This window comes from Pithys albifrons, chromosome 5 (genome assembly GCF_047495875.1).
Source record: "Pithys albifrons albifrons isolate INPA30051 chromosome 5, PitAlb_v1, whole genome shotgun sequence".
NCBI classification, from domain to species: Eukaryota; Metazoa; Chordata; class Aves; order Passeriformes; family Thamnophilidae; genus Pithys; species Pithys albifrons.
Genome location: NC_092462.1, coordinates 42,417,037 through 42,437,434, shown reverse-complemented (window position 1 = coordinate 42,437,434; position 20,398 = coordinate 42,417,037). Strand labels below are relative to the sequence as shown.

The following is a 20,398-nucleotide window of genomic DNA, read 5'->3' as shown; positions in this document are numbered from 1 at the left end:
AGCCAGGGAAAAAACCCCAGCAGTAACCAGCAGGGCAGCCTGCCTCCTTGGAGTCCCCACTCCCCCCTTCCGCCGAGCCAAGACTGAGGAGAATATCCAAAAAAAAAAAAAAAAACCAAAAGAGACAAACCTGCCCCCACCCCAGCGATCACAGTTAACTGCTTCTTTTGTTAACCGCTGGCCTGGGCAGTTAAGTGGCAGGGGAGAGAATTTACATAATAATCCCAAACTACAACAGCTGCACACTCTCAGATATATATAATATTTTACAAATTACTGGAGGTACTTTATTTTACGTAAAAGCAACTACTGTTTCCTGATGCTTCAGTTTATACTGGAGTATACCAGGCAAAGGGCTTCCTGCAGAACAGTTTTAACAAAGCAAGGAGCCTATGTTCACTTTTTAGCATGAAGGAGAAGGGCACCTGTGAAGTTGCTGATATTCCCCATTTAACTGCAGTTGGGTTCACACCGTGGAGTGGCTAAGAAATGCAAAACAATTCCTTTCTCAGGAAAGGAGCTAGAAACCAACATGATCCAGGAGTGCATCTGACTGACTGCAGCTGCTCATGGGCATGGAGCCCATAGCACCACGCTAAAGCTAGCTGAGTAAAGCCCCAGAGCACACATGGACATCAGCTGCTCTGCTATGGGCAGGCTCTACTGCTTTGCTCCTATTGCACCACACTTTGTGCTCATGTAGACACAGCTGGGCTCTGCCAACTAATTTTTCCATTTTGTCCAGGGTTTTGGATGAAGGAGACAAGTGATGAAGAAATGCATACACCATTTCAGGCACTGGTGACTTCATGTGTTGTCCTGCATGCATCTAAGTTCCATCTGCCAAACACCAAAACATTACTATTATTATTTTGTCTACTATGCTAATTAATTCATTAGGACATCTTTCTCCACATTCCCAGAGGAGGGCCATGAGGATGATCCAGGGCTGGAGCACCTCTCCTATGAAGACAGGCTAACGGAGTCAGGGTTGCTTAGCCTAGAGAATGCTGCAGGGAGACCCCATGGCAGTCTGGCAGTACCCAAAGGGAGTCTGCAGGACAGCTACAGGACTTCTCACAAGGGCAAGAAGGAATGGCTTTAAACTGAGGGGAGGCTTAGATCAGATATGGGTTGAAATTCTTTACTGTCAGGGTGATGAGACACTAGAACACGTTGCCCAGTGAAGTTTTGGATTCCCCATCCCTGCAGATGTTTAAGGTTGGATGGGGCTTTGAGCCTGGTCTAGTGGAACGTGCTCCAGCCTGTGCCAGGGGGATTGTAATTAGATGATCTTTAAGGTCCCTTCCAAGCCAAACCATTCTATGATTCTGTGATAACTCTCAGGGGTTGCTGACACAGCTCCAGCTACTCAAGATGCCACTCAAACCAGCAGCCCTCCACAAACAAAATTTAGCAGAGTTAAAGCAGATGACTCTCCAAACGGCAACGAGGTCCTTGTCCTCCTTCCAACACTTTCCCACTGAAACATATGTCCTTTTTGCCTATCTATCTGGGATGCAGCTGTGCTTTCGGAAGCCGTAGCAATACCGTGGCACGCGTAAGGTGCCAGCGAGGCGCCCTGCGGTGCCAGCGCTCCCCCGCCACTCGTGCCGCACAGCACCGCCTTCCCCCGCTGCCCGCAGCGCTCTGCGGGTTACCTTGGGGCAGGGCGGGCAAGGGGCAGGGCAGGGGCGGGAGCTGGGAAGGGGCAGGGCAGAGGCAGGAGCAGGGGCCGAGCCCGGGGCGGGTGAGGCGCGGCGCAGGCCGGGCCCAGCGCCCGCGGGGCGGGGGCGGAGGAGGAGGCGGAGGAGGGGCGGGCTCGGCAGACGCTCCCGCCGCTCCCGCCGTGCCCGGCTTAAATAGGGCGGCGCCGGGGAAGGCGCGCATAGCCGTGGTCGCCGCTGCTGCCGGGAGGTGAGCGCGGTTCGGGGGCGCCGCTGCCGCTGCGGCCCCGCTGAGGGCCGCGGGCTGTCGGGGGCGGTGGGCTGGGCCTGCCGGGGCCGCGGCCGCGGGGCTGGGGTGGCCTGCGCGGCGCTGTCACGCGCGGGGCCGGGCGGTCCCGTCCCGCCGCCGTTCCCCGCAGGCTGCCTCTGCTTTCTTTCCCGCTCCGCGGTGGGATTAGCGTCCCGCGGAGCCGGCTCGGCTTCCCCTGGGGAAGAAGCCTCCAGGAAAGCGTGGCAGGCTGTGTCTGGCCTCCCCCCGCGCTGCGGCACTCCGGCTGGGCATTGTTCGGCGCCGGCGCTGCCCGGCTCGGCTCGGCCTGGCGGGGAACGGCTCGCTGGGCCGAGCAGCAGGTAGCGGGGCTGGCCCCGAGCGCTCCGGCTCTTTCCGCTGCCGGACCTTGCCTTCACCGAAGCTGTGCTCTCGGGCACGAATGCAGCATGTGCTTGAAGCAGCTTCTTTCTTTTTTCTTGTTTTTAAGCAGTTTAGAGCGCGTATAGAAACGCAGCGTGAGGCAAACTGGCCTAAAATGGAAGGTTGAGTGGCTTTGACTTTGCAGGCCTCCTGTGCTGTTAGGTAGGGCTCGCAGTGCTACAGCGCAGGGATTTAGCCTGGTTACACGACGCTTTTGTTCCAGGACGCATACATTTCTTGTTCTTGTTGAACAGGAATGGCAACACTAGAAGCCTTCTAAATTTCTAAAGGGCATGTCTTTGAGCTGTCTGGGGTATTACAGACACCCTCCTGGACTAAGTGATCCATTTGAACGTGTGCCTCACTTGGGTTGGTGTCTGAGCTAGGATGGTCAGGTCCTGTGATAGGAAAGAGTGACTTCTAAAGATACTGCTATTGATACCCCATGGTTCTCAGCCTGTACTCAGACCACTGAACTATTCCATGTGGCCTTAGCAGATTTCCTTTTTCATCCACGTTGCTTTACAGGGAATCATGCAGTCTCCTGAGCATGTGTTTATATTTACCTTTCTGCTTTGGAACGTGCTCTCCAACTTACAAGCTGAGATTTCTCAGCTCAAGGATTTGGATCAGATTTCTTGGATCAAGAAATTCTGAGTCTAAGAGGACATTGAGTTTACTGAAAATTACTTTTCTTTTTGCAGCAGTAGCAATATTAATAATGGAAAAACTGATACACAAAATTCCTCGTGGAACCTTCCTATTACTCCCCGACTTTTCGAAGTTCAAGGAAATGTAGCTTGCTTGTAGTGGGATATGGAAATGTTTGAAGGATGGCTGATGGGAAAAACCTAAAGCTTGTCATTACAAGTAGCTGTTGTGTGTAGTGGACTTAATTCAAGGTCTTGAGCAAAGGCCTTAGCCTAGTCTGAGGACTGCATGATTATAATGAATATACAAATGCAGATTCTGTATTTGGTAGGTGTTGTTTTACAGCTACAAATTGACCAACATGAGGCTGGAAGTTAAGCCTTCCTTCTTGTGAGAAGGAAACCCCCAAACAACCTTTTGCTTTGAGGACAAGTACAAGGTTGTTACTGGTGGAAAAACAAAACCAGCAATTTAAAATGGAAGGAAAGACAACTTTGAAATAGCTGTCTGGGTAAGTTGTTCTCCTGTTTCTTGAGCAAAATCTGTGTAGCTGGTTATCTTATCTCATCATTCCACTAGGAATGAATACTTCATGGGATTTCCTGGAGGAGACAGAGGTGGGTTATACCTTCCCTATCCTCTGTGTGTTGCTCTTCAGTGGGGAAGAGTAAATGAATGGTTTCTTCTCTCTCTCTCTCTTCCTCCTTGAGTAATGTGAGTAACAGAAGGTAGTAGTAGGGTTTGGTTTGGTTTGTTTTACTACCTCTTAGTAATATGGTTGGTTGAATTGGGTAGACTCAATAAGACTAATGGTGTGCAGTTTTTTGAATGTGCAGCAGAGAGAGACATTTTGGCTGATAAATCGGGCTTCTGGTGGTCTTATGAATAGAGTGTCTGCTTCCCTGCTGTATCAAAATTACAAGTTCAGATATGTTATATATTTTGCTCTGGTAAATACAGCTAGTGGTAACTTCTCAAAAATCCTCACAAGTAAGAAGGATGATGGTTTGTTCATTGGTAAATTGTTCTGCGTGGGAGTTTACAATACTGGGTGGCTCAAGAAAGCTCTGCTGGTACAGCATTGACCTTTACCGGCTGTAGGATGAACCCTGGCTGCAGATGGGGGGCTTGCATTTTTGGAGATCCTGCCTGACTCCTCAAACAAGGACACTTGATAATGTAAGGCTTCTGTTCTCTTGCTGCCTTTCATGGTTGTCCACACAGAGTAAAATATGAGCCCCTGGCCATGGCAGGGAATTGGGAGCTAAATAATCTTTAAGGTCGTTTCCAACTCAAACCATTCTGTGACAGTAAAATACTTCTTTTTGGTTAGGATTTTAATTTTAATACTACTGGTAGTTTGTTCAAAACCGTAAACAGCTTGCATGGTTTTATAGAGATGTAGAGGAAAAATGGTTTTGGCTTTTGTAGTTGGACTATTTAATGATTATAGCAGAATGACATGGTGTCTTGTTTCCAGCAGAGGACTGCTGCCTTTTTGTATGAATTACTGTTCTTGAACCCAGAACTCTTAAGCTTTAGTTTAATACTTCTTGTGCCATGTTTTGAAAACTTGGCTTCTGCAGCTGGACTGCAATAATAGCCTGGTGAGGTTGAATTAGCATTTCCTTCCAGCTTTCCTAGGAAACTTACTATCACTGACTCAGAGAAAATGCAGGCATACTTTAATACCTGAGGTCAAAGGTTGCTTGCTTTGTCACTCTTTCTTGTGCTGCTGATGTGGGGAGGTCACTCTGAACCAATTGCTTTTCATGAGTTACTGATCTATTCAGTCCTGTAGTGTTAAGGGATGTTTCTTCAGATTCAGAAGGTTGTTTTAAAAACTATCTACTGTGATGCAATGGGGCTTTGTGTGCCTGACCCAGGTTGTCTTCTTCAAGACTTCATGAGTCATAAGTATGAATAAGAAACTCATTCTCGTGGAGTCTCAGGTGAGCACTTGAAGCATGTGTTAACTTCATCTGGCATACTGGGCTTTCTGAGTAGTAGCCTTTTCCTGGGAGGAGTAGAATAAGTTGGTATGATCTACTCAAACTGTTATGCTACAAGAAAGCTGCTGGCTCATAGCAATTTGCTTCTGTAGAGTGATTTTCATCTAAACTGTATTTGGATTGATGTTAGATTAACAGAGTAGTGCTGTGATGTACTTGCAATCAGAGTTGCAGGGATGCAATTCTATTGGATAGCAGTTCAGGCTGCAAAATAGGTTTTTGTAAGCATCTTCTCTCTTCTTAGAAGAAGAGAACCAGTAAGACTGCTTAGTGACATACTGTGTGTGTATAGGCATGGATTAAAGGTAACTTAAATCAACCATTGTCTGAAAGGTTATAGTGGTGAGTGTTTGCTTTCCTTAATACACAGGGTTACCAAGTGCTGCTGGAGGACTGTAGTTGCACAAAAGGCATTGAGCAGGTTCTTGTCATGTGGTTCAGCTCCTGAACTTGAATAAACTCCAGTGAGCTCACTAGTGTGAACTCAGATTACTTGTTGAACATGATTATGAGGGAAGAATACAGGTGGTATTCTACTTGATCACAAGAGGGTTGCAGTCAAATGTCTGAAGACAGGGCTATGACTTTCCTTGTAGATGTGAACAGAGCATTGACACATCAGTATCAGTACAGTGCTCCTTAAAGGTTGCAGAAGGAGTCTTAACTTCAGTTGCAGCCTATGAAGTAAATCACTGTTGCCCAGCTGATGGGTTTGAATCCAGCTTGTGGGCTGTTTCACTCCAGTTCTGCCTTGTCCTAAATGCAGAAGCAGAGACACCTGAACCCCATTGTGTGATACCCTGTGGTTGCATTAAAGCCAGACTGGGCCAGAGGGGAGCTGAAGAGGAGTTGGATGCGGGGGAGGTGAATATTAAGGACTTGATATTTCCTCTCTGAGCATGGGATGTGTTCTTTACTCATAGCTTTTTAGTTTCTCCCTTTTTACTCTTTCAGGAAAGTAAATCTGTCAGTTACTGCTCTAAAAGGAGGGTTTATAGCTCTGATGCTTGGCAGCGTGAACTTTGGTGATTCTGGATGAGATATGTGGGGTTTTTTTTAGTTGAGAGGGGGCAGGGAGTGAGGTATAGGAGAAGGAGGGCAGAGTAGGAGTTTAGACAGTTGGACAGTTTGTTCAGGAAAGTCTTCTCTGGCTGAGGAGAGGCTGTCACATTATACATGACATGACAGGCTGCACCACAGGAGACATCTTGCAGTCCTATTTGTGTTATACTGAGCTTAAACTGGGGTTTCTTCAAGTTTCAAATACTTAAGTGCCTTTGCTGTATCTAGACGGTGATTGTGGTTTGCTTGCTGGCCACAGTTTGACAAAGTCACGGTATTTGAAGACCTCAGACAAGTTAGTGCCTTGACTGCAGGGCAGGGGTAGAGAATCCTGGGAGGACTTGTATGCAGTGTTTGGAGTTGCATGGCTTAATGTGTAGTATTACAGCAGTCCATCACTTTCCCCAGCTGTGCTTTGTGTTTCCATCTGGGAGCTAATGACTATCTGGTCATCAAGATGAGTTGATCTAGTTTAGAACTGGGACACAACTAACCTAGGAAAATGGTGTTTGCCAGACCACCTCCCTTGTGACACCACCAGATGAGTGCCCGGCCACCATGGAGAGAGTTGTGGGAGCACGTGTCTGGGACAGGTTGCACTAAAATTTAAGTTGATTGTAAATACACTCAGAGATTAGGATTATGTATTCAGGCAAAAGGATTTCTCTGGTTAATAGCCAAAGCTATTTGTTGTACCTTTTTTGTTGTACGTAATAAAGGAGCTGGAACATGATTCTGCACTTGCTCTTTCAAAGGTTGAGTGAAGAAAGGTTTAAGTAAAACAGAGGTCCGTGGGAGCTTGCAACGTAACCTGTAAGGTTAAGAAAGCAACAGACTGCAGTGGTAGGTATCTGTCAGGACAACTCAAAGAATGGATGCCTGGTTCCCAGCATGTCATAGCTGAAAACACCTCAGTGCCATATTGTCCATACTGAGGTAGGCAACTTGTCATGTACCTTTCTCCTGCCTGCAAGAGGCTGTAGAGATAACAAAGCCTCTTTTACACCATATGGTGCACCTGCCTTTATGTCAGGCAATTGCAGTGCTGGTCATCTAAATATTAGAATAGAGAGCAAGAGAGGCCATTGGTTCCTGGAGTTGTTTTCTTTGCAATATAGAAGCTGAAGGCTGCTCCTGTTCTCTTCCGTTGCACTCGAACGATGTCTGGCTATGGACAGACAATGGGCAGGCTGCTGCCCACTGTAAATAGACCATTGTACGCCGAGAGTAGGAGCAGCAAAGAACGGCACAGTCCTGCCAACTTGGGTCGTTGCCTTGAGATACTGGCTCTGCTGTAAAGAATGAGTCTTGGGTGCTGCAGGGTGTGCGTGTGTGAGCAGAGAGCTGGCATTGTCGGAGCGTTACAGTACCAATTTGGTTAAGAGGTTCTGTGAGTTCAGAGGGATGTCTTCTTGGGCTGGATTTTGGGAACTGTTTCTGTGGAGTTGGTTGGGATAGGTAGCTATCTCTGAAGCAATTTTGCCTTGTTATCAAAACCACTTTCCCATATCTGTCTGGTTGTGCTTCTAAGACACCAAGGTCTCCTGGTTGCATTGAGGAAAAAAGTGCTTTTGACCTCAGAGCTAGTCAGTTCTGTGTGGTTTTCTTGTGGTGTTTTGGTTTGTGATAATTTGTAACTTTTTTCCCCCCTACATGTGGCAACCTGAGTATCACAGAGTGCTACTTTTCATTTGGGATCTTCTTTGTGTTTCCAGCTGTGTCTCAAATGGGTAGAGCTTCTGAGTCTGTACCTTGTGGTCCAGATCCTGTCTAGTAAGAAGCAATTGCAGGTCCTGAGTTTGTGAAGAGAGCATTGTGTTTTCGCTTGTTTTGAGTGAGCAAACTTAGCTGAGTCCTTGAGAAAAAATACTGAAATCCAGATCTGAGCTCCACTGTGCTCTTTGTATCTGAGTCTAAAGGCTCTAAACCACTCTTCTTGGTCATGGTAAAAACCTGGGATGTTTGATGTGGTTGGAGCGTGAGACAGGTAAATACTGAGGTGGCTCAAAGCAGGCTGGGAGGCATTGAAGCCTCCTCTTGTTGATGGGTCATATTTGGATGCATAAGTTAAGAATGTGAATTTTCTCCCTGTTGCATCTGGCTTTGCCTTAAGTAGAGAAAACAAGAGCTGATATGACTTAACAGATAGTGTTAAAGTCTGGAATTGTTTAGTCTTGCAGAAAACTGTCCTCACCTTGTTTTTTGTGCTGATGAGGCAGAAGGTATAATAAAATATAATCTCTCAATATAAACAAATTCAGTAAAATGTACCATTACATATATGATAACTTGTATAACTGCTCAAGAAGGGTTTTTTGTAACAGGCTGTTCTGCAAACAGCTGGTCAAAGAAATGTAGTGGTGTGCATCCCTTCACCTAGGCTGAAATCATAGCAGCTCCTTGACTACAATGGGACTCTCATGTAAATGAAATTATATTTACTTCAGTTCTTGTTGGCTCTTTTTAGAGTAATTCGAATTACATTGCATTCCTAAATCATAGTGTGTGTGCAGGACACTTCATGACTAATGCAGAGAGGAAAGGAGTTTTTAGAGTCAAAGGTGCTCATTGTGGAGCTTGAAAAGAAACCCTTTTTCTAGTTTCATAACATGGTGTCTATGATATATGCAAAATTAACTTTTAAGTGAAGACTTTCTTGTTGGTGTGATTTTTTTCTTACTGTTCCTCTATGTATATTAAAACTTAAGTAGTTTTCATGTGTGCAATGAGCATGATTTGATGCATAAAAAGCAACAGCATGGTATACTAACTATTAAGTCAGTAACTGATTTTTTTAAATAAAAATTTAATGCCAAGAGAAGATGAAGAGCTTGTTAATATATTCAGGTTTTTCTACCTTCCATCACTACAACCTGATGTTCTGGATTTTGAGTTTAGTGTGCTGTGTATCACAGTGCAAATAGCCAAAAAGCATTTTTGTAGTGGCCCTGCACTGCATGTCTAGGTGATACAGCCCTGTGCTGTATGGCTGTGCCAGAATAGAGAAGATGGGGGGAGGGCAGTGTCTGAAGGCTGGGGAACACTCCAGGGGTCTAAAACTGTTCCAGAGATGGAACTTGACTCCATCCTGACACTGCCACCATCCATGACCTTACTTCAGCCTGCCTTGTTAACATTGTGAAACCATGGGCCCTTTGAACTGATTTTATGGCTTTTCTGCTGTCTCTAGCAAATCCTTGTCCAAATACTGATTAGACTTTTTGTGAACTAGATCACTCCTTTTGCTTGGTTGAATAACTGATGGCAGCAGTAAAGATTTCAAGATTGGACTGTAAACAAAAGGTTCTCCTGTAAAAATATGAATTCTGAACCTGGTATGGTTAGTCTTAAAATTAATAAACATAAAATTCTGCCTATTGAGATGTTTGAGTTTCCTGTGCTGCCATCCTGGAAAGGTGTATTAATACACAGTATGTTCCAGCTGTTTAAACATATCTTTTGACATTCTTTAGGGCCTTTGTTTAACTCTATCATTGATAGGAAAGGACTAGGACCTGAATTATCTAACTCAGTACATCTCTTTGCTGTTCAAGCAAGCAGGGAAGTGCTGCTCCCTTACAGTGGGCACTGCCAGACGTCCATGGGTGTCAGGACCAGTGTCCCCCAGTGCCAGGCACGCGGGTGCCCTTCAGCCGGCGGTGGGGTGACTGGCTGCGGGCTGCCATTGGCCCTGGGCAGGCAGGCCGGCTGCCTCCTGCTCACCTCTCACCTAGTGGGCACGAGCTGGTGGGTTTGGCATGTGACAAAAGTCCCGGGAGACCTTGGCTGTAGAGGAGAGCACCAGCTGAGCTGACTGCAGTCTGTTTTTTTCTGCAGCTGGTTCTTGCTGTGGAGTATCCGTGTCAGTAAGTGCTGGCGGGGAGCACCCTCTTGCAATTCTTCCTTCTGTGTAAACGTGACAAATCAAATGTGCTTCCTGTGCTTGATTATATTGCTCTGTGCTGCTGCCTTGGGCCTCATTTGACGCTGCTTTAGTCTGCCTCATGACCAGAGATAAATTGCTGGCATGGTGCTTGGAGAAATAGGAAACTTGCTAGTAGCAGAGAGGAGCTATGGGAGGATATTGGCTTTGAAGGCAGCTTGCTGTACTGACCTTTCTGTGCATGCCTGAAGGGAGAGTAGAAAAGAGTTTATTTTACTGGACTTAAATGAGGAAAAATTCTGCTGCTGCTATTCTACTATAGGATTGGGATGCTCTCCATTATATGCAGGCAAGATAACTGTGCCCCTGCCCTTCCTCTCTGACTTCCCTGTTTGACACAACTGTTTAAACAATCTTATAGTTCAGCTACTCTACAAACAGCTATTTTACATTTGTGAAATGCTCTCCTTTAACAAAACTTTGGGATATTTTTTTTTTTATTTTAATGCCATCTATATTACAAGCAATCTTAAAACCATGAAGAAATTCCCTCCCGTTGTCTCTACCTATTTTTCTAGAGTATGAACTACTAATTGCTTGCTTACTTACTTGCAGCACAGAAGTCTAAAGATACTGCCTGCCTACTAGCAGATCAAGTTATTTTGGTATTGGGAAGCCAGTAGGACAAAGCATATATCACTCTCCTACAGCCGCAGGGAATCAGAAGAGGATTTCAGGGGTTTTTTTTTGTGTAACTTTCTTTCATACCAACAGATTCCAGCATTGGAACAACTGCACTGACCTGCAATGCAAGCACATGAGCTGTTTCGGTACCTACGAATGCCAGAACTCGGGGATGTCAGACAGTATGTGCGCACCCTTCCGACAAATACGCTGATGGGCTTCGGCGCCTTTGCAGCTCTCACGACCTACTGGTATGCAACAAGACCAAAGGCACTAAAACCACCATGTGATTTAGCAATGCAGTCTGTGGAAATAGAGGTAAGTGTCACTTGATGGGTGTTGTAGTTCACTGAAATTTGAAGCCTAAATGCTGCATTGAGAGAGACCAAACAGTTGATTTACATAAGTGTTTCTAAATTTGTAGTGTGGGGGAAATACATTTCTGAAACATGGCTTGAACTCACTATTTTGGCTTTATAAATTTGAAAACCAACTTTGAGGTCATAGTGGTAAAAACTAGCATGGGAGAAAAAGACTGTGCTGAGGCAACTGAGCTTCTGATCTGACTGATGGCCAGTAAGTTGTTCATGTTAGAATTAGTACAGTGTAGTTTTCAATTCCTTGCTGTGTGCTTAGGTGATGCCTTATTAAATTAGGTCTGGGGTTCAGACTGTGCCTGCTGGTATATACTGATTAGGCTAATACTTTTCTGTTATTTTTAGTGTATAATAGCTGACACATGAGACTTTATATTTGGTTACAAGTATGAAAAGGGTACTACTAATTGTCCTCAGATGATCTGTGGACAGAAATATTAGTCTGCCAAGAGATCCTAGCCATAGAGTAAGCTGAAATTAAACCAACCACCTGCTAAAGTCTGGATATGCCAGCTTAGCTTTTGTTTTATGCTTTTTAGAGGTAGACAGAGTAACTGTTAGGCGGTGGCTTTTTAAAAGTGAAGTTAAATATGCAAACAGTCTGACTGGGAGAAACTGTTGCTTTATAAGCAAATATAGACAATTGATTACAGGACTGCAGTTTCTTGAGCAGTGGTTATATTGATTCCTCTTGTTCGCTACAGTGTCAAGACTACTACTTATTCTTTCAAGAGTACTTCTGTGTCTCTTCAGGGTAGACAAGGTGTTTTCTCCTCTTGAAGGAAGGAGACAGTCTTGAAAGGTTGTGACCTTCAAGGGAGATACTTAAAAATGTAGGATTGTAAATCTGACAGCTTTTTCTATTAGTCATTATAGTCAGAAAGTATAGATTTTTTTTAATATAAATACTTGCAACTGAAGTCTCCCTTTACAGCATTTTCTTCTGCATAAATAGACAGCCTCTAGTTGTCCTGTATCAAATGCAATTAACGTGACTCTTGTGCTTAAGAGTAGATGTGACTACAAATCGATGTAAACAAGTGTGGCAGAGCAGTTTCAAATTTACAGTAAGTCAACTTCTTGAACTTCAACAAAGTAAATTCCTGTCGTAGCCTCAAACTGGGCACTTTTTTGATGTTTCATGGTACTGAGATTGAAGAATGACATATTAGCTGACCCTTCCATTCAGTACCATTTATTTCCTAATCTTTTCAGTATGGCATACAGTAAGCTTACTGACACAACAGTCGTGTTACTGTAGGAAGTAATGGTCTGCTACTGGAGGTACACAAAGTACAAAAGTATGCTCTGGCAATACGATAATTGACAAAAATACCACTTTTCAAGCAATATGCAGAGTAAGGATCTAGATGATAGATCTTATTTCTCTTGGTGAGTTTTTCCAATCCTGACAGCAGCCACTTAAACAGTGGGTAGAATTGTCTTGTGAAGCAGCATATCTTGGTTGATGGAATACACTAGCAGTGAAAGCTTTCCAAAGTGGAGTGTCTCATGCCTCACTAGTCAGTTTAGCCTTCAGCAGATTTGTGGAGGACATTACATTTTAAGATCATAAAGCAGTGGCTCTTAACTGTCCCTAAACTCAGTGACAAATGCTTATTTGTTTGAGACTCTTGACAGCAGTCTCAGTTTGCTGCCTTTATCTCTTCATGTGAAATTACTTGTCACTGCTGTATTCTGAGGTTAAAATCATTGTTTGGTGATATGACACTTCACTAAGCTACTTAATGCATCATTGATCCATATTATACTAATTACCATGGGCTCTCTGATCAGAGCAAGATAGGTATAACAGCATTATTTTTCGTTGCCTCTTTAGCAGATAGATTTTAATAGAAAGACTGAACAGTAATAAAACTCAAATGAAGACCAGCAGGTGTGTTAGCAGATGATAAAAGAATTAAAACTTGGAGAGCGTGTTAAAATGAGCAAGATCTGCCCATTTTCGTTCACATTGAGGGCTGCATCTGAACTATTCATAATGTTGTAAACTATACCAAGCTAATCAAATGAGAACATACGTTTTGAAGCAAATTTCAAGTGTCTGTTTGAATTGATTCTTTTGTAACAGTAACAAGACCTTAATACAGTGCTTGGGATTCAGTTTCTGACTGCATTTTGCTTAGAGTTTAAATTCACATACTGTATTGTCTTATGCATATGTTGTCACATACACAGGAAAAAATCAAATACTGTCCTCAAATTATGTCTTAATGGGTTTTTTTTCTGCCTAAGCAATACAGTGTTACAAGGTCTGAGGAGTAAACAATGTGCTCCAAAAAATACATGGCAGGCGGCAATGCCTCTTCTCTACCCTTTTAATGTCTAATCTACGTGTTCATGAACAGTAACAATTTTGAAGTAGAAAAAACTTCTACATAGTTATTGTGACTTATTTCTTTGGCCTCTAATAAAGTCATTGACTGGAATATGATTTCTACATGTTCTGATAATAAATCTTTGTATCTTCATATAGGAGGAAAAGGGCTCTATTTACTGCTGTTCCAGATCACTTCTCATCTCTGGAAATCTTTGATTGGCTAGACCAGCACACAGTGACCCTTTTTAACCATCACTGGATAAGCATAAAGATTGCACACTTAGTTGAATATGGTTACAAAGAGTTACTGAGGTGGCAGGGATACTTTCCACTAGACCAGGTTTCTCGGAGCCCCATTTAGTCTGTCCTTGAACACTTCTAGGGATGGAGCATCCACATCTGGATCTGTCTGCTTGTAGATTGCTTTCTTTTCAGTGGTGACAGACAGCTGAACAACTTTGACTATTAATTTTGAGTGCAGGTGTATGACTGTCAAATATTGCAATCTTGCTTTAAAAACTATTTGTCTCAAGTTATGCTAAAGCATGTAGAAGAATTAAATAAATAGAAATAAATACTAAGATATAAGTATTTTCTAGTAGAGTAAGAGTTTGGATTTGTGACTGGCTTTTTTGTTCCCTTAAGAAAAGACATTCAAATATGGAGAGAGGCATTCAACTCATGAAAGCTTTTAAGCCTTTTTACATTGTTCTGATATGTTACCAGAATTCTAGCATACCTCATCTTTCAAGAATCACTTGAATTAGACATGTGCTTGTCTCTCTGTGAAATGATCAGTTTTAGGTGCTGGATGCTTCCCTAGGGATTAGCATGCCTGAAGTTAGGTGGCTGTTTTGAAGACTCTGGTTTATACAACCTGCTGCTTAGGATATGCATGTTGGTGACACAAACACCACTTCTTAGTGTACTTTCCCCCTTAAGTAAAGGGCAATTCGGTCTCTTTCCTCTGGGCTGTGGTGGAGCCCACAGTGTGTTTGGACATTACTGCTAACCCTAAGCAGTGTGTCATCCTGTGTCATGGAGAAGCAAACCTATGGCTTGAATAAAGCAGCTGTCTTATATGCCCTGAATAGGAGCTGATAGAGTAATATGTGCCTCTGTTCTAGACTAAATTGGTTTCCTTCAGCTACTGCTATTCTGAACCAATGCCAAGCTTTTACTTAATGTTCAGCACCTGATGTCTAATGGGTTCATTTTCTGCAACTCCCTGAGCCGGGGCAAGGGCTGTTCTACATGAGTAACTGGAAACTGTCCTTGCATTAATCAAATTTTGTTGCCTGGCTCCTTAAGGGCACTGTTAAAATTGACAATCCTTTTGAGTGCTTATCTTTTTATTAGACAGATCTGTTAGATCATAGTTAATAACTTGTGTGAAGTCAGCCACATATTCCAGTCCTGAGATTCAGATGTTTGGTTGTTGCAACAACCAGTGATTCTTAGACAAGTTTGCATCAAACAGAACTTTCCCTGATATTCCACAAATATTCTGGATAAGGACCATTTGGACAAGCTCTTAAAATAATAGTTTTTTCTGCTTTCAAGTAAAATGTAGACCAATTCTGTTTACTAGTAGATGAGTGAATTTAGAGCTTGCCTTACGTTCCTAGTGTGACCTTCAGCATATCTAGGAGTATTTCACTGCATCAATAACATTGAACTCCCTATGGTCTTTGCACAAAGAGCTGTGTGGTTTTCAGCAAAACTCTTTATTTTAAGCATTCTTGAAAATATAGTTAATTCTACCTTACTATGGGGAAAAAGAACAAAGTAAGCAAAACTGTAAGTTGGTTATATTTTCCCTTTATTGAAACCTTCTAAGAACTAATGAGATCTCTTCAATAGTAGTCTGTTATAGCTTCTCTTTTTTCAGGACCCATCACTCCTGTATCTAAGCAGTGTGCTGTCTGATAACTCTCATCCTCAAATTTGGTTAGTGCCTCAGGCCCTGCAAAATCTGCTTTTGTGGTGCTGTGTAATAGGGCATAACAGTACTAGGTCACGTGAAGAGAAACAAATACTTCTTGACTGTTACTGAGGAATGGCTTAGGATATTGTATTTCATCTGATGCAGAAATTACAGAACTTCAGAAATGGTACATGTGATACAAGCCACATGCTGATGTTACCTATGGCTGTGGTAGCAAACTATATTGTGTGATCTTCCTCAGGTCAGCTCCAGAGGTGGCAAAGCTAGGAAAATATAGCAGGTGACCTTGGTTATTCCATGTCTGAGAAACCAATGCAAAAGTCTTGCTTTTCTTTCCAGGTACAGACCTGTGCTAGAGATCTGTTAATTTCCTCTAGAGTAGATGTTGGTCTGAGAGCAAGTATACTCTTGAATTTCTAATGTTAGGAATTTTTAGAGGTAAGCTGCTCATTAACTTGTTCTGGGTCATGTTCACAGAGTACATTTCTGCTCACTGTCAAAGGAGTGGCAAGCACTGCATGGTGCATCATGTTTTGCTAAAACAAGTTAGACTTGTTTTCGTGTAAAACTTTTCTCCTCTCTTTGCCTTTAATGTGCTAGCTCATATCTGTGGACATGGGCAATATGACATCTTCTGCAGATAAACCTATGTTTTATGTAGCTTATACGTACAGATGTCTGGTCTTCCAGGATACTTTGAAAACAGGAGAAGAAACCAAGGGCCAAGAAAAACCTATGACTACATATCAACAGGGTTTTGATGTTGTGGATGATAGACATTCAGGCACAGATTTAGTTAGTCCAGGACTTGACTTTATGGAAGAGCTGGAAATTAACTACAACTGCTGATACAGGGAAAAATCTTATTCAGTATTTACTCAAGTCCCTCTGTTTAACCAGCTGGGCTCTCCCTGATAAGAGCTTGCTTGTAGGTATCTGTCATCATAACAGTGCTAATAACTGTGGCCCAATAGTAATTGCATAACTGCAGTTTGTGAAACTGGATTGCTATAAGATGAGATTATTTGATTAGTCATGCGAAAAAGAGTGTTAAAACTGAGCTATTAAATTCTTGTATTGACTTCCAATTGTAGCCTATGTAAATGCTCACCTGCTGAGAAATGATGTTAATTCTCAAGTAGTATTGTCTTGACTGCATTTAAATAGATCAGGAGGAGATGCTTTCTGTAAAATGGAACTTTAAATTGGATTGAAGGACTCTATCTGGAACAGAATATTTTACTTATGAGAACACTTGTTTAGGCTGTTGGTGACTACCCTTAAGAGGTCATTCAGGTTTTGAAACCTCAGACTGAAGTGTGATTATGTTTTGTAATCTTAATTGGAAAAGTAGATCAGGATTCTGTGTAGAGAACTCAAGCTGGATTGATTTTTAGAAAGCTTGATGAAATTGATTATACTATATACTGCACTAATAGAGTAAAACATTCCTTAAGAAAAACTGTCTGACAAAATGTCCTATGACAGTCCTTATTTTTCTTTGTTCTGTGCTTTCATAGGTAGCTGAGGAATAAGATTTTGCCTGACATGCTTTTGGTAGTGCAGGGAGCAGTCTGACTCTTGAAACAATGTCCTGGGAAACTGTGCATATCTGTCAAGTTCTCTCAAGAAGGATATGCCAAGGTTCATAACAAAACTTAATGGATGAGGCATTTTTATTCTTTCAAGAAATTCCTGTTCATTTTTAGCCAATAAGTGTCTAACCTTTCGAATTGATTTTCTTAGGGCAGTGAGCATGCTCGAAGGTCCGCTCTTCTTAACAGCGATGAACCATTGATTTACTACTATGATGATGTGAGAACAGCTTATGATATTTTCCAAAGGGGTTTACAAGTATCAAGTAAGTCTAAAATTAAAGATAATATTTTCAGTATGTCAAGAACTACATATTTGAGCTCTTGATGGGGGATCTCTACCTAGCAATATGATAAATGTTGTGCATGTGAGTTTTCTTGAAGGCAAATTTAACTGATGTCTTATGAAGTAGAGTTGTATGAATAAAGTAGGTTCTGTGTTCTTAGCCTAAGTGAACCTTTGTGTCTCCGTCTCCTTTCCTAGCATCCCTCCCTACAGCCCTGAAAAAACCCCATGTTTGTCATCTGAAGGTGTCTGCAGAGACTGTAGAGGCTTAACACTGAGAGTGGTGTCAGGACAGAGGAGTCAGGGTTAAATTTTGAGTAATTTTTGATTATCTCTTTTAGGTAATGGTCCATGTCTAGGTTTTAGAAAACCAAACCAGCCATATGAGTGGATCTCTTATAAAGAGGTAAGTAGTCTCTCTGACATAGTGCTAGACCTGCTTTTGCTTGCTGAGACCATTGACAAAACATCTAGTAATGTGATATAACAAATCTGAATTATTTACAGCTGTTTTAAACTAGTAGCAGAATATTACACAAAGGTTCTAGTTCCTATTACAGTGTCTTAAAGCAACAGTATCAAATATGTGCAAAGGAGAGAAAAGATGAGCATCTCCTGCACTTGGTTTATTAACAGTTTTGTTTCAGGATTTTTGGGGGTTATCTTGTCAGCCTTTAGCATCTCAATGCTGAATTGTTTAGAACTTGGGCACTGTCTCTAAAGAGCTGCAGCTTTGAAGTTGTGTTCAGGAGCTCAGACTGCTACTGCTTTAGGTGCCTGCTTCCAAGAGGCTCTCTTTACACTAGGACAAGTCCTATCTGCAGGTGTTGCTTGGGCTTCTTGACAATGTGTTTCCATAGTGCTGAATAGTGTTAACAGATACACTTCTAAGTAGCAGCATACTGCTTCATGATCCCTGAAAATATCTGTATGCAAATCTCCATTAATAGCTGTGCATTTTCAGATTGTTCCAGTTTAATCAGTTGGTCTTCAACTTTGCATAAACCTTGCCTATTACATAGTGTTAAAGTCATTAAACACCTGTATGTAGAAGACCTCACTTTTTCCCAAGGTGACTTTGTTGGGAACTTGTTAGGTGCAACCTCTCTTCTATTAAAGCTTTGCTGTTTGAGTCATGTGACTTAACATGGATTCAAATCATGTGCTATGTGGAAAAAAATTAGAAAATTGCCTTCCCAAGCTTTGTTTATAGAACTGGTTTTGCCTCATTGTTCTCCTGCTTTTTATAGGGAGAAATGCTTTTCCATAGGTACTGAATGAAGCAGGAAGATGACATATGTAGTGCTTGTGTTTTGAGCAGAAATACAACATGGACTCATTCCAGGGTCACTTCTTGTGTTCAATACAGATAGAACAAACAGCCTTTTTTGCGTGTGTCAGCTTAACTTTTTAACACTTTCAAGTCTGCCTGGATTAAGTGTCTCTTCTGCTGTATGTTGAGTGCCAGTGTAGTGACTACAATTGGCACAATATCATAGCACTGCGATGTTTGGGTTGTCAGTCACAGAGGATGTCCTAAGTAGCCTAGAAAACACCTGTCTCTTTAATACCAATTATTGGTCCTTTTTTTGTAAGACATGGTAGAATAATGTTGAGGGGAGTTTGGACTGACAAGCTTGCTCTTACCTTTTTTTGTCTTTTCTGTTTTTTTGTGCACCAGGTTTCAGACAGAGCTGAGTGTGTGGGCTCTGCATTACTCCACCGAGGCTTCAAACCATCTCACATTCAGTATATAGGAATCTTTTCACAAAACAGACCTGAGGTAATTGAATCAACAGTGTGTGCATTTGTGGTCTAGCTGTTATTGAAATGGCCCACTCATGTATCTCTTGGCAGTGTACTGAACTTCCCTACTGAGAGCCCATTTGGTGCTGGAACAAGGCTAAAGGCTGTCACTGTAGACATACCAGCCATAGACATGGCATCTTTAGCTCAGAACCAAAACTGGTAATTGGTACAATTGTTAGTTTCTTATACTGCTGTGGGTTTTTTGCTCCCAAAGCTAAATACAGAAGGCTGGAGAGCAGGAAGAAAAACAGGTAATCCAGAAGAATTTAACTAATAGTCTTCTATTTCCTGGTTATAGAGGAGGCTTGTTTAATGGGAAGCAAAGTAGTACTTAATGAATGTAAACACTTCTTGCTTTCTCTTTAAGTTACTTTGGAGTAGAAGGTAATTGAAAGTGGTTAGAAGTCACAAGGAGGTGTTTAGACCTTCAAAATACAAAGAAATACTTAGTGATTAAATATTTGGACAAATAGAAGATGGCAAAAGGTGATGATAATTCTGTCTCTTGCCAGAGCCCCTGAGCATAAAGATTCTGGGAGGGACAACTGCTGATGAAGGCAAAAATTGAAAATTAATAAGAAGAGATAGACTGAAAGTGACATAATTAAAGATCATCTGAGACAACTATGGGGACATTCAGATTGATTAGCTAGTGCCTATCCATTTTAACCCAGTAGTTGTTCTAGATTGCTTTTTCAAAAAATATTATGAAATATTCAGTAAGTATGTATTCTCTAGATTTGTTTATTAAATCTGTTTAATGGGACTGAATTTATCTAACGTGTTTATGTGCTTAGTATCTTGAGCTAGTACTTGCTGCATTAAGTTGGTTCAATCTAAACCTGTATTAAGACAGGAGACTGTCCTCTTTGGTCAAAAGGATGCTGTTCCTCTTCATTAAGCAGTCCCAGGTGGCTGCCATTGACAAGGGCCATCCACAGTGCTGGCAGGGTTAGAAGTTCTAGCAGTGTCTTGGTCTCTGGCTGTCATTGAAATGCAACCTGTGTGACAAGTGACTTTGGCTTCCTTCTTCCTCTCCCAACCTATACCACAAGAAAACCTCCAACTTTAGTCTTGTACAGATGGAAAAAAAAGAAATTTTTCCAGACTCTTAAGGCGTCAGTAGTTCCCCACTTGGATTTTCTTGCTGGAATTCTGGTTCTAACAGCTGCTGTTAGGTATGGTGTTACAGACTCCACAGTTCAGTCTCCTGTACATATAACATGATTAAGTGGAAGGTAAAAAGGGAGACATGTTTGTGCTGTGCCAGTTTGAACTGTTTCTCTATGGGTCTTTGGGTGCAAAGTCTTTGCTGGGTTAGTGGGTTTTCTGAAGGAGAGCATGGAAGTGTGGTTTGCTCTTGGATCACAGAGAGAATGTGCTTGAGTTGCA

At 42.3% G+C, this 20,398-nt stretch overlaps 1 protein-coding gene across 2 annotated transcripts in view; it reads left to right on the top strand.

The window, feature by feature from the left end:
* The first annotated feature begins 1,812 nt into the window (after positions 1-1,812).
* ACSL1 (acyl-CoA synthetase long chain family member 1) overlaps positions 1,813-20,398 on the top strand; it is a 39,481-nt gene continuing 20,895 nt past the window's right edge. The window contains exons 1-5 of one of the 2 annotated variants that reach the window (XM_071556318.1): positions 1,813-1,917; positions 10,741-10,968; positions 17,063-17,177; positions 17,539-17,603; positions 18,879-18,980. In XM_071556318.1, coding sequence (XP_071412419.1) covers positions 10,774-10,968; positions 17,063-17,177; positions 17,539-17,603; positions 18,879-18,980 — 477 coding nt within the window. In that variant the 5' untranslated portion in view covers positions 1,813-1,917; positions 10,741-10,773. Of the gene's footprint in view, positions 1,918-9,868; positions 9,950-10,740; positions 10,969-17,062; positions 17,178-17,538; positions 17,604-18,878; positions 18,981-20,398 lie in introns of those variants that run through there. The other variant, XM_071556319.1, reaches the window with a different exon arrangement.